This window comes from Diadema antillarum, unplaced genomic scaffold (genome assembly GCF_040938485.1).
Source record: "Diadema antillarum isolate AM-2024a unplaced genomic scaffold, OU_Dant_1.0 seq00000681_RagTag, whole genome shotgun sequence".
Lineage (NCBI taxonomy): Eukaryota > Metazoa > Echinodermata > Echinoidea > Diadematoida > Diadematidae > Diadema > Diadema antillarum.
Genome location: NW_027271586.1, coordinates 398,788 through 413,366, shown reverse-complemented (window position 1 = coordinate 413,366; position 14,579 = coordinate 398,788). Strand labels below are relative to the sequence as shown.

General features: G+C 39.6%; 1 protein-coding gene across 2 annotated transcripts in view; it reads right to left on the bottom strand.

Moving 5' to 3' along the window:
• LOC139737088 (interstitial collagenase-like) overlaps positions 1 to 14,579 on the bottom strand; it is a 67,055-nt gene that overhangs the window by 19,078 nt on the left and 33,398 nt on the right. For both annotated transcript variants that reach the window (XM_071647763.1, XM_071647764.1), the window contains exons 2-3: positions 13,553 to 13,682; positions 4,879 to 5,210 (exon numbers count right to left, since the gene is read on the bottom strand). In XM_071647763.1, coding sequence (XP_071503864.1) covers positions 4,879 to 5,210; positions 13,553 to 13,682 — 462 coding nt within the window. The remainder of the gene's footprint in view (positions 1 to 4,878; positions 5,211 to 13,552; positions 13,683 to 14,579) is intronic.

Here is a 14,579-nt window from a genome sequence, read left to right as displayed (position 1 = left end):
AAACTCGTTCATTCATTCTGTAATCTTCGTATGTTCATTACACATTTAATTCATAATTCATTCAGGGTCTAAAGCTGGTCTAAATTTTCGTCTTTTTAAGGTCAACTTGAGGTCTAAACTCAGTTGTTTTATAGTCCATTAACGGTTTATTCATGTCAATGTAATGGCCTTCTTATGGTATATTCATTGTTCTTTTCTTAGATAATTATGGCATGTACTCGTTATCATTTATTACAATCTAAATGTGTGTAAACATAAATTAGCCCGAGAAAATTAAAGTAAATCCATCAAGGTTCTAAGGCAAACCGAACATAGTCCATTTTTAAAAGTTTATACCATAATGGCTTTTAATGGCCAACAGTGCCAGGTAAGTGACCACAGATCAAACTTGTGAATGTGCGGTTGTTTGGATAACTTGTTTTCGTAGATACAGTCAACCCATTGCCCATCGCCCACAAAAGTTATCGAGACATCCATGGCACGTAAGGCCTTTAACCCTTTCTGCGCCAATGGGACAAATGTGCACAAATCTCACGCACAAATCTATGGACACGTAATTTATGTGGCACAAAGAGAGTTGACACAAGTCGCCGAATCTCCTGAAGAGATTAAAGGACAAGTTCACCTTCATAAACATAAGGATTGAGAAAATGCAACAATATTAGTAGAACACATCAGTGAAAGTTTGAGGAAAATTGGACAATCGATGCAAAAGTTATGAATTTTTTAAATTTTTGTGTTGGAACCGCTGGATGAGGAGACTACTACAGCTTGTGAGTCATATGCGTACAACAGTATAAAGAAAATATAAAAGAAAATTCAACATATTTTCACTTTTTTCGCATAATAAAAGAGCAATTGACTTGCCTCCTTCTAAAGGCAGGGGGTATAATATTACCCATAACATTTGTCGGTAACGAGTCAGGGGAATGTGTACTTTTTTCAAAAGATGGAATTTTGTGAAATTCTCTTTACATTTTCCTTATATTGTTGTACGCATGTGACATCTAAGTTATTCATACACTGCAGTAGTCTTCTCATCCAGCGGGTACTGCACAAAAACTTCAAAAATTCATAACTTTTGAACGGATTGTCTGATTTTCCTCAAACTTTCAATGATGTGTTCTACTAATATTGCTACATTCTCTCAATCATTATGTTTATGAAGGTGAACTTGTCCTTTAAGAAACCCAAACCAACGTTACCACAGAATACAATCAAAAATTTCCTCTCTCACTGGATTGCAGGGGTGAGATTGATAGTCGTGGTTTACCACACGTCACGAAGGAGTAATATTCCCTTGATTTTTAACTAGAGTTTCGTGGAAACCTCACACCACTTCCCCCATTTACCCCTTCCCCTCAAAAGGTCACGAGGTCAGGACGAACAATGAGAATGGACATTATTGTTTCGCTAACAATTACCATCACAGTTAAACCCAATGATGAGAACAAAATTATCGTAAGGAACGTTGATTTGTTTGCCTTACTATAGTTGTGGGACTAGGTGACGAAATAATTGCTTATTGCATGCACGCGCGTTGTAGTGCCAATCGGTGGGGATGTGTATACAGAGACAGGAGCTATCGAAGAAAAACCAGGCCTTCGGCTTCATTCAGGCTTTGGGTAACACGAGGCTTCGTTGTATTATACGGTCATTTCCGTTTATTACGACTAAACAGAAGAAACAAGATGAAGCGAAATGAAATGAATGAGCTAGAAACTAGATCTGTAGGCTCTGTCTAGTGTTTTCTTCTATTTTCAATCACATAGGTGTATTTGACTTCCAATGCTTGCAATCAACCAAACGAAGGGAACACACGACTACAGGGATTCATCCATATGGAAAACTTTCGCACGATTTCGCGCATTTAGGGTTGACAGACCAGAGTGCACGTAGTCGCCGAGAGCCAACAGCCGAGTGCACTCGAGCATAATATGGGAAGGAGCGGACTCGTCCATTGTACGGGAATCGGGAGAACCGTGCGTGTGCTTACTGGAGGGACAGAATGCATGAACATGGAAGCCATTCTTTTTTATCTGACAGCTAATAATGAAATGATATTAGTATTTTTAGTACCGGGAATCTAGATATCCTACAACGGCATTTCCATTTCACCACACAAGTTGATCATTCACGAGCACACACACCAACGCGTACAGTATCTACATAATGGGTTCATTCACCCCTGTTGATTTAATGGGACTGAACCATGGTCTGTTCAAGCACGGCTTGTTGCAACCTCAAGTCATCTCTGCAGAGCAAAATACGCATGATGATCCTTGAATTTGGCAATATTTAGCTCTGAAAGAAGTGGTAATACACTCTGCAGGATTGTTAGAATATTAATAAAGACTAATCTGTTATAATGTGGACGAAAGACGATTCAAAAGGCATGATATCCAGCGAAAATTGTGAATAACTTGAACTCTCCCGCCTTCGTTTCACAGCACAAACACAATTGTTTGTTTACGCACACTCGTCCGTTGTCCGTAAGCATTAGGGGAATTGTGTACAATGGACAGCACAAAAGCTCGCACGCTTTAGCAAAGTCACAAGCAGTTTTGTAAAACATTCTTTGATTTGACAAGAAAAGTGCCCTAATTTCTCTCTGACCAATCAAAGCAAGTTATACATCACTGAAGAGCCCAAATATTCTACTTCATTTTGAAGTGCGAGGGTAAACGATTCCACTAAGCTTCCGTGGTACAGCCTGTGATTTATATGGGCATGTCCGAAAATTATGGCTTATTTTGGGTACTCCGCCATAGACAAACTCAAGATTTGGTGATTTGAAGGAGAATTTCAGAGGAAAAGTGCCCTAATTTCCCCAAACCTATTTTTTGGGGAAATACACGGAGTAGAAAGAGGGTACATTCTAGTTTCATTTGGAGTGCGAGGGTTTTGAATTCATAGCCATGTTTTTTGTGCAGAGCTATTTTTGTCTCAAAGGAGGGGGATATGACGCGTCTTTTCACGTGTTATAAGCACCGGTGCTCTCGCTCCGGAGCAAATGCGCGCAAGTTTTCCATATGCAGTTGTTCAGTTACTATAGTTCCTCGGTGAGATAAAATGGAAAATTGTTATAGTCAGCATTTACCGTACTGAATCAGACTAAACTATACTTGAAGTTCTGAATGAAAACAAAAGTCAAAACAAAGTGTCTCCCGACTTGTCGAGACACTCGTAAGGACCTGGAAATCAAAACGGACCTGGGAATAACAGACACGGAGACGCGTGACGTCACATCACACCTTGGCGCGATAATGTCATGGTTGACCACTCGTCTCATGGCCGAGCTTATCACCTTCATAGTGTCCGTCTTGTTCCGAGGATTCGTCTATACCGTGGACGGCGAACTAAAACCCCGGTGAATTCTCTGTAGCTTTCACAGACTACGAGTGCAAATTACAGAATGAGATGTATCTATATCTTAGCTCTGACAGGTATTCTTCCCATGAATAGAAGGAAAAATACAAATCTCTCTTCTACGTTATCTTTCAGGACCAACGAATATACATAATATCAATATCGTGTAGCGCAAAGCGCAAGAGAATAGCGGAAACATCGATTGTGGTAAAATACGCTGGCTGCAGACACATGCCCCGTGAAAAGTGGATAAACGAAGACCTTCATCGCTCTTTCTTTATTGCTCACTTTTAGAAAATACACCAACAAATAAACAGAGACTGGGTTTTTTTCCAGTTTGCAACATTCACAGAGGCAAAATTGTAGTAGATACTATACGTTATCCATTTCTTGCATGTTCTCGTTCCCCCCCCCCCCCCCCCCCCCCATACACATCTCAACCGACCACCACTACCACCACCACCAACATTGAATGATCTGGGACACCTCGGCTGGTTTCAAGTCATTTGACATGAATCGAAACTAATCGTACTCTAGGGGGACCATATTATAGTTTGGAAAAAGTTTGATTCAGGTTGTCATCTTTTAATACGCCCCAATCGGTGTCACATTAAACCTCCCATGTATTCCATTACCTCGATGAGAACACAAACAGTGATGACATATTACAGCTCCGGGATTTCGAAACAAGTTGACTAAGTGATTGCAATGTCAAAATGCTTCCCGTGGGATACTTTTATATCTCTCTATCTCATATTTATGTGATTTCTTACCAGCGCAAGAACGATCTGAGAAGGACATCAGTATTTACTGCAAATTTAAAGAGAGCTTACGGGAAAAAGCCCTTTCTACGCGGCTTTACTGAACCTATTTAAAACGCCGCAGGCATACGATTATGTTGTTTTCAGAGACTTCAAAGTACGTATACAAAACCGACAACAGCAACAACAACAGCAGCAGCAGCAGCAGCAGCAACAACAACAACAAGAGAAACAACATCATCATCATCATCAATTTGGACGCATAACGCACAATATCACAATTTATGGTTTTATGGGAGTCATATGACGATACAGTATAAGTACATCAATGACTGGATGTCACAACTCTAGTGCGGGGATGAGTAATTTCGTTTTAGTTCAGAACTTCTATGAAGCTGAGGTGTGAGTTGGTTAAAGGGATGATACAGTTTTGGTTGAGATGGGGGGGGGGGAGGAATTAAGATTTTAACTTAAAAAAACCCCAAAAGATGAAATATAACAAAGTTGTCTTCATAAAAGGTGGGTTCCACCTTTTATTAGGACCACTTTGTTTTCGGCTATCTCAGCCATTTCAAAATCGATATCCATCAAATAAAATCCTCTTAGAATTATATGCTCTTTGAATTTCAAATGAGGTTTCTCGATTGTCTCACAAAAAAGTTGGAAACATGAAGCCCCATCTCAACCAAAACTATCCCATCCCTTTAAGTGTGTCACAGCAAAGAAGGTACAGTACCAGTGACCCTACCTGTAGGTGATGTGCGTCGAATCCCATTTATAGCGCCCTCCTGCGATGTCATACCGCCTAACTCGATGGTGACGACGATGTCGCCACTTGCGTGCGTAATCCGCGTTGTTCGATTCGTTGTGAATCGCTTCGCCAATATCCGGATAACCACATCTCGGTTCCCACATCATACTCCGCGTCCTGTCGTCCATCTCACCGTTCATCGGTATCCGATAAAACTCTTGAAATCTTGTAATTGCATCCGAAACCGTCGTAATATCCTCTTCCGGTTCGAATGTAAATTGATAATCCTTAGGTCTGAGGAAACCATTGTGTACGAGGTAGTTGTATTCCTGCAAACACAAAATTGTATTGAAATGTTATGTAATCTCCATGACAAACAAGTTTCTAAATGAAAAAGGGAAATAAAAATGTTGGGTATAAGCAATATTCTGAGGAAATTTGTTACCTTGGAATAACGGATTAATTGCATGAGCGTTGGTCATTAATGTTACATTTGTCATTTCGTTCCCCCTTCATACTTTCGTGAGCAAAAGTGTAGTATAGCCTGTACTATGCACGGGGAACATTTCCCTGGTCTAAGAATCAGAATGATAATCCTGATCTTATAGGTTTGAGACCTGCTCGGCACATACCCGATGGGACACGTAGTCTTTCCAAAGTTTTTGTTTTTTCTCCCGACCTATAGATGTGTTAGTGAGTACCTGTCAAAGTTTGGGTATCATAATTATAACGACAGGGCGGTCTGGGAGAAAGGCTATTCCGGTGGTAAAGAAAAGAAATCAGTGTCATCATTTTGCATCAGAATTCTCTCAAGACTTTGTGGATGAACTGCATATTTAATATTGAAGTCACATGACCGAAAAAGCGTTCACATCTCGCCGCCACCGCCACCACAACCATCACCATCATCACATCAACAACAAAACAGATTCCACTTGTGCAGTGTCTTGTGACGATTGCTTTTCGCATCAGATTCAACAGGTGAGATGAAGCAGTCCCTCCAAGACATTTTCCGATTGATGCTCCCACTTAGCAATGCTTATAGAGCGTTCTATTTTCGGACTGCACGTCGGTGACACCCTTGACTTTGCTGCTGACACGTGGGAAGAAGCATGAGCAAAGGATGGAAACCTGCAAAGTTGGCGTAACGAATCCGATTAGACCGGAAAAAGCACCCCGATGAAAGACGGGTCTGCTCCCAGACAAAGGGACGAGTCACCGGTCCGCGGTCAAGGTGTCGTCCTATCACAACACTGCCAACCGTGGTGACAGCCAACCGAACTGTTGACGAAGAATTAAAATCCTCATCGTTCGAGATAGTTGGTGGATCCGTGACAAATGATGGACCCGGAGTAAAACAAGACTCTCGACCTTCGATGGTGGCCCATGCCCTTGGATACGGCAACACAGAAGACAGTTAAGTTCAGCGGTACATTTGTTTTAACGATACATTACTGCAATGAGTTCCACCTCGCAAAACGCAATGCAGCAACATTAACGCAAATGTAAAACGCAGTCCTCCTTTTGTTGGCATACCTTGTTTCTTTCTTTCGTCATAGGCCCATTCCGTCGAAATAATACATAGAGAAATACAACGGAGCAAGATACTGGAGTGAATGGCCCGAATTCATGAAGGTGGTACAAATAAAACCATGGTATAAACCATGGACAAAAATCATGGAGCGCCAAGTGTCGCACGGAATATTTCGTTACGAAATTGGTCATTTCGTCGACAAAATGACCGTTTCATTAACAAAATTATCATTTCGTGGACGAAATGTTCATTTAGTTACAAAATGTTGTCATTTCGTTACAAAATAATCATTTCATCGACGGAATGTATGATTTCGTAACGAAATATTCCATGCGGCACTTGGCGCTCCATGGTTTTTGTCCATGGTTTAAACCATGGTTTCATTTGTACCACCTTCGTGAATTCGGGCCATACTGGTTAAAAGAACGTATGGATAGTTCTCTTTCACCTGTGCCTCTACTTGGCACAGCTGCTCTTCCTAGGGGTCCAGAAAGACAATGAGAAATAATAAAAAAGATACAAAAGATACAAATAGGAAAACAAAACAAAAGAAAATTGATATGAAATACCTGACCTCGAGTATTGCTATCAATGAGCTTCAGTGTGACCGATATCTTGCGTGGAAATTATTGATATTACACATTCGTTACCTACCCAGTGTAATAAAGTCTGAAATTCCCTTTAAAAAGTTCTGATTTTTGTTGAAGATTCGTAGGCATCTGGTCTCTTTGATACCTAAACCTCAACGAAAGTCCTCGATCTAGACAATATGCTTCGCACGCCTGACTGATAGAGAGTATTGTTTAAATCAACCTGCCAAAGTAAGTAGTGATAGAGTGTTAAAATGTTCCAACATGCTTAAAACACCTTCTGTAAAACTTCATAATCTAACTGGGTATTGACTAAATCGTAAGAAATAGACCTACAGAACAAATAAACAAACAATAAGGAAAAATCGTGGTATAATTATATAAAATCTCTAGAGGTAAAGGAGAGAATGATCCATACTTGAGGTAAACTCCTCTACCTTTGTCATATCACAATCATGCGATGAAAGTCTATTTCGAGAAACGGCCAGCCAAACAAGAATTCCGATTTGAAATTTGCTGAATTTCCCCCAAGTGTTGGCTGAAGATAAAGTTCGGTTGCCCCTACAGACTGACATCGATACGGGACCAAAATACGATCTAAAAGAGATATCCAGAAGAGCCCCCGGTGACTTCGCTCATGGCTTTTACTTCTACCCCCCTCCGGAAGAATGAACGAATGTTGGTCGATGTTATCAGCCCCGGAAAGTGTTCGGTGTGTGTGTGCTTTTTGAGGCAAGTTTATTTTTAAGTTTCGTATGTGGGAATGCGACAAATATTTTTGCGAGACACCCACGCGAATCCCGTGACTTTTTCGAAGTCTTGCGGATTAGTTGGCGACCACATGGAAGCACAGAGAGAAAGAGAGAGATCTGGAATTGATTCTACTGATTAATAGCTGTAGACGATGGTTAGGTGACCATGAGATATCAGGCCAGATTAAAGGTCTTGTTTACCTTTGGGAGCAGTGATTTAAAAAATGTTCAAGATATCACTTTTGATGAATATGTGTAGGTCAGTTGTATCACAAAACATCCTACCATATACAATTTTTGCAATAAAGCCTGAAATATAAGGAGATATCACTATTTTTTCTCATTAAACCATAAAGTGTAGACGGTTTAGTCTGGAAACATTCTTATTATAACTATTGTTCACATTTTTTATAATTATTAAACATTACTTAACATCGATTATACTGGTTGAAACTTTAACATTGATTATTTCTATCCCTTACTCACATTTTAGTGAAGCACTAATGCTGGGTTTTTGTTTCATCTGCAAATAGTAAATTATGCCTTTAACCTACGTTTAGCCGTTTAAATATAGTACCGAATTGAAGGTTCTCTCGTACCTCCTTGGTTATAGGGAATACAGCAATTCATATTCTAAAGAAGCTAATGACTAGTAGTGAATTAATTTTCAGAGTATGCACCAGCTTACAGGCACGTACGGACTGACCTGCAGTAAAGAGTGATCAAGTATATTTATTTGTTTACTTGTTGGTTGATATGATTCATAATTGTGATGGATTTGATTAAATCAGTTTCTCTCTCTCTCTAATCAGTTTATCAAATGTTTCTTGCAATGATTTTAATACTCTATTTGTTGCGATCGCATATTCGACTGCCCTTCCTTTCCTTGAGCGCATTATAGGTACATAATTATACACTAAAAGCCCTCTATAACCATCTTTAAAAAAGTCATTATTATCATTATTAGCATTATTATTATTGTTATTATTATTATTATTATCATTATCATTATTATTATCATCATTATCATTGTTATTATTATTATTATTATTATTGTTATTATTACTATTACTATGACTATTAAATCATCATCATCATCATCCTCATCATCATCATTACCATTATTCATAAAGAAAGACAGGACATGTACGCAAAGGTCAAGTTGTCCGAACTTTGTAGGATGACTGAGTATTTGGGTAAAACTAGCAGATAAAGACAAAGATGATATAGACGAAAAAAGATTCGATCAATATCGATCAGCATTGAAGACTGCGTACCAGATGGGTGCATGGTGTTTGTGTGTCGCAGCAGTATCACAGAGATAGGATGATCTGACCAGGGAGGTAGGCATCTTGGTCTACCCCCTTGATCTGTCCATGGGGCTACAGTGTTAGCTCTATGGTCTCTCTCTCAACATTTCTTTTCATTATCACCCACACAGCATGTGCAAAGATTCGCCAGAAGTTGCACGAGTGGGGGCAAGCTGATGAACGCCAGAAAACCTGAATCAACGCAGACGTCTTTGACATGACAAACCGTGCAGGTGCGTTTGTCTGTGCATGGAGGTGAACACCTCCCTGATCTGTGCGACAGTTTTGTCCTGTTAATATTACTCTGTGTATCCCTCTAGCTTTCTTCCTCCCTCTATCCCTCTCCCCCTCTCTGTCGGTACGCAGCCTGCCAAGCTGTTAACATTCATGTGCTCATCTAAACCGCTGAATGATTGCTGCAATGTAACGGTGAGTAAATGTTGAGTCAGAGCTAGAGTAGAGGTACAACTTGTTTTACACCTTATATTAGCACCGCACAATGCATATAAACGACGCAGCGAAGAACCTTAAATGACATCATAACATTATCAGGTTCCTGTTTCATAAAGTTGTTCATTAAGCTACGCACAACTTTACGAACATATGGCAAGCCGAGTGGGTTTCCTAATCATTGTTAATTTATTTCAATAGCTAAAGGTGAAATTTGCAGATGATAATGGTTATTCTTACATTTTAATACACGTTTTTAGTTGAAAGTGTATTTTCCCCACTGTACATATAATATTGACATACAGTTGTAGCCTACTTTGTTAAAACGTAAGAAAAAATGGGCACATACATATATTGGCACTTCATATTCCAGTGATTCGTAAAGTCATGAGTAACTTTACGAACAGCTGTATGAAACAAGACTCTGAAGAGGTCTACCTTTGCACTACAGGTTTGTATGATAGCTTTGAATTACATATCATCACAGTCCTATCACAGATTACAGTGTTGCTCCTCTCACTGCTTGTAATGGTCACCTTGACAGCAAGATGTAAACTTGTTTTGATTTACAGACGGCATTCGATCGGCAGCCAGATTTTAATACAGCAGTACGTTCTCGATCCCCAGGGTGGTACGAGCCGAGAGCGGAAAGAAAGACATTTATAAGTATTTTACTCGAGTAGCAGACGGACAAGTCGGGGCGATGAAATGTCCGTGCCACTGGCGCGCGCAGTGCGCCAGACACCGCCGTACAGAGTGAAAGATGCGAATAGATGTCCAGCAAATGATATGATCGTCCTAATGGTTCAACCCACTCCCTCTTACAATTATCAAACAACAACCCCCTCAAAAAAAGAAAAAAAAAAGAAAAAAAAAGCGGGGTATTGAAACATACACAACTCAACCCGTTTAATATATGCTTGTTGCAGAAACTTCATAGAGCTTATACGGCCTATAAAAATATAAAAGTAAAAGAAAGTAAAGTTCGCTCATCGATTTTTCTCTCGATAATCAATAAAGCTCGTTCTTCGCTTCCGTCAAGTACCTGGCTACACGAGATATTTTCACCAACCATGTCCCTCCCTCCCCCCCCCCCCCCCCAGTCTTCCCTTTCCCCTCTCGACCCAGGTGTATAAGTAGGGTACCTAGCAACTCTATTATAATGTCAGCCCTTCCGGTAGAGCAGTGCCAACACTGAACAAACCTGAAGAGGCTACCCTAGATAAAAGAGGCCATAATATTCACTGATATTATCATATCATTGTTATGTAATTACCATAAGTTTAAGGACATTTTGACAGGCTGTCAAAAAAATTTATGAAGTTTTACTGATTTGCTTTTCTAATGCCATGACGGATGGGAAGAATTCAACAATACGTGATGTTTAAAAAATAAGTACAACGTTAAAGCATAAAGAGAATTACACAAAATTTTATATTCTATGAAAAAAATACACAGTCCCTCTAAAGGCATATCCTACTATTCCCTTTGCCTTCTGAACGGTCGAGGCAAGTCAAGTGCTTTTCCATTATGAAAACAGAAACTATTATGGTATTCGCTCTTCATATTTTCTGTTTATCGTTCCATTACTGTGACATATTATGAACCGCTGTTGCCTTTCGATATAGCGATGACGACATATTCATTAAAACAAGCAAACAAACAAACATACAAACTTAAACAATCATAACTTGTGAATGGATTGTCCAGTTTTTTTCGAACCTCTTTAATTTTTTTTTATTCTACTGGATATTTCTGCATTCACTGAATCTACATATTCCCCTTAAAGGGATCGTATAGTTTTGGTTGAGACCGAACTTCAGGTTTCTAACATTTTTGGGCGAGATAGTGAGAAACCTCTTCTGAAATATGAAAAAGCATGTAATTCCAAGAGGAACTCGACGTTCATTTGATGAAAAATTGGTTTTGAAATGGCCGAGATATGCAAAATAGAACAATCCTACTAAAATGTGGGACCCACCTTTTATTATGATCGCTTTATTTTACTTTGTTTTTGGATGTCTCAGCCATTCCAAAACCGATTTTCATCAAATAAACTTTGGATTCGTCTTAAATGGTATGCTCTGTACTATTTCATAAGCGGTTTCTTGGTATCTCACAAAAGAAAAGCCTAATCCTCACCTCCACCGATACTGTACCATCCCTTTAACAATGAAGACTCCGAAGGATGTTTACTTGGCAAGGGGTATGTACAAAGACAGTTGATGATGTTTGCTCCCGTGGAAGTAGAGACGTGATGCGTTTCATTAACACATGATTATTACGGCATAAGATGGCAGTAATAAAACCCTAGCGAAAAACATGAATTTCTAATCATCTTTTGTCCACATCACTGGTGTTTTTAACAATACAAATAACCCGCTGAAAGACATGTTCCCCTTTTGAACTGAATGATTTCCTCTGTCAGCTGTTATCCAGTTGGCAAGACAAATAAAAAACTGGTTTAGAGCCAATGATCTCTTCTTTGGATTCTCGTAATCCAGGAAAGTAAGGAATGCCGGAACATCGCTTTACTATTCGGGCGATTCGTTAGCCCACTAAACGTGGCCGGGGTCACATCCTTTCGGATCGGAGAAGCCGGGAGTATACGTTGGGTCGTCTTGGCGCACAACCAAATATAACAGCTTGCGGACGGCGGGAATGGAAGGGGCCGGGAAAAAAAAAATCATCTTTACGTGTTATCGTCTGCTGCCGTGTAGTCCACAGTCACCCCGGTTATTTTGACAGTTCAGGTCAAGAATATTGAGAACAAACAAACGAGACAGTGATGCGATCACCGAACAAGCTCGAAAAGAACCGAGATGAAGAGCCAATGCGAACAAAAGCATATGAGAAGCTTTAACATCAGTACGTACAGGCAGTAGGTAAGAAAGAGATTCACGAGTCCGAATTAACTCTTGAATGCTCCAGTAACTAGGACCTGAAGCCCGTCAGGGAAATGTGCGTGCAGAACGAAATAAGACATTCGAAATTGTTTGAGAAAGACATTTTTGTAATGCAATGGGAAATACATGAGAAAGTCACATAGTCTGGAGATGGATAGACAACAGAAGCAATACTGCATTCATTTTTCATGAAAATTACGCCTTCCATCGACTTGATACTGACATTTATGTAATTACATATAATTATTCCCCCTGCTTTCTGAAAGCGGTTAGTCAAGTGCTCTTTCATAATGCTAGGAAAGTAATTTTTGGTGGAATTTTCTTTATTTTTTCTTTATACTGCTGTCCACACATACGTCATAACCTCTAGCAGTCTCCTCATCCAGCGGTTTCAACACCAAAACTTTAAAAATTCATTACTTTTGCATCGATTGTCCAATCTTCCTCAAACTTTCACTGATGTGTTCTACTTACTTACACATGTTACTGTTTTCACTCAATCCACATTGCTCTTTAGGTTTGGGTTCCCTTTAATACATATTAACACGTGTCTGAAATTGGCATCAGTAACTACAACAGCCAACAAACCAGGGCGGTTCCAATATTCTTTGGTTCCGATATTCTTTAACAATGGACTTTTGAAGTTGATTTACTAACGTATTTGTAATAAATACTTTAACCTATTTATCCTTTTGATGATGACATTGATTGTTCTTTTAACAGCTTCATCAAAATTACAATCATTATTCGTCTTACCAGCGGGTTCCTCCATTTTCCGCGCATTGCACATTGATTTTCTTGGTGACTCAATTATAGTGTTTCGATATTACGATGATATATCATTATGTTTCGCTATCGAGTTGTGTAGTCTGTTCCTTCACAATATGGTATCAATTACATTATTCCTTTATTACAGAAAAGATTGATTCTGTCGAGAATGGGAATATATTTGAATTGAATTGAAATTAAAGTAAATATTCAAAAATATAGGCCTATGTATTTTGAATTAAATGATGGCAACTATTGTGACTTGAATTCAAAGAAATGACAAATAATCTCAATCAGATCGATTGGAAAAGGGAGAGCAACATTGCGGTAAAATATTGTGGACTGAATAAAGTATACTTACTTTGGGTGAGATATGTAGTCTGTCTGTGAGAAATTGGGGGATTCTGGGCGGAACCGCGGCGGGGAATGTGATACCAATCAAGTTGAGGAGAGCGAGAATCTGTAAAACAGTTTCCATGGTAACCGTCATCCTGCAAATGAAAGAGGCAAGAAAAATGAAAAGACACACCGCGTTACAACTCCTGCAAAAATCTAAAGTGAGCGGTATATAGGGATGGAACTCGTGTTCTTGTTTATAGATTTCAACAGAAATTGTTCAGAGTTGGAGTTCTGAAGAACCACTTACACTTTTAACATTCTTGTCCAAATCTGCTCTAATTAGTGGTTGCGATCTGGAGCTAATGGTAATCAATGGCCAAGGCTATATACCACTTTAGTGTCTCCATGCCAACCTTGAGTGCCCCCATTACCGAAAACGAGTTATCTTCGCGAGTGCATTCCGGCTCCTGACCTTGTTGCTGACACAGCAGATGAACAGAACAAGGGACACAATGTCGTTGACCTTCTTCCTTTTACATTTGAGATGTCGCTTAAATAATAAACGCAGAGTCACCCACTGAAGTACTTTTCATGGTTGTGACGTGGTTACTTTGGATATTCATTTACCCAACACTGTCCACATGGCATCGGCTTCTAGCAGCGGGTCTGTCTCGTAGCTGTGTCTCGTGAAACCATTCTTTCATCCGGTCCTAATTGCTCTTCGACGTCTAACTCATTACTTTGCTACAAGTTCTTTTTTGAAGGTGGGTTCTACGACCAATGAAGCCGAGTTTGAAGTTTCCCTCGCCATTTTGCAGCCTATATCATCACTGTCATCCATCCACCCTTATACACTGTAGCAACTCTCGCGAGCGAACGAATGACGAACTTATGGCACATTAAACTGAATTTTTTTGTACCTGACGTCTCTTGATTTGAGAAGAAATAAGATCACGGAACATTGTGAGAGATCCTCAATCCACGAAAAAGTCCAAGTTAATTACATCCACTTTGCCATAAAACTATGTTAAAACAATTTTGAAAACATT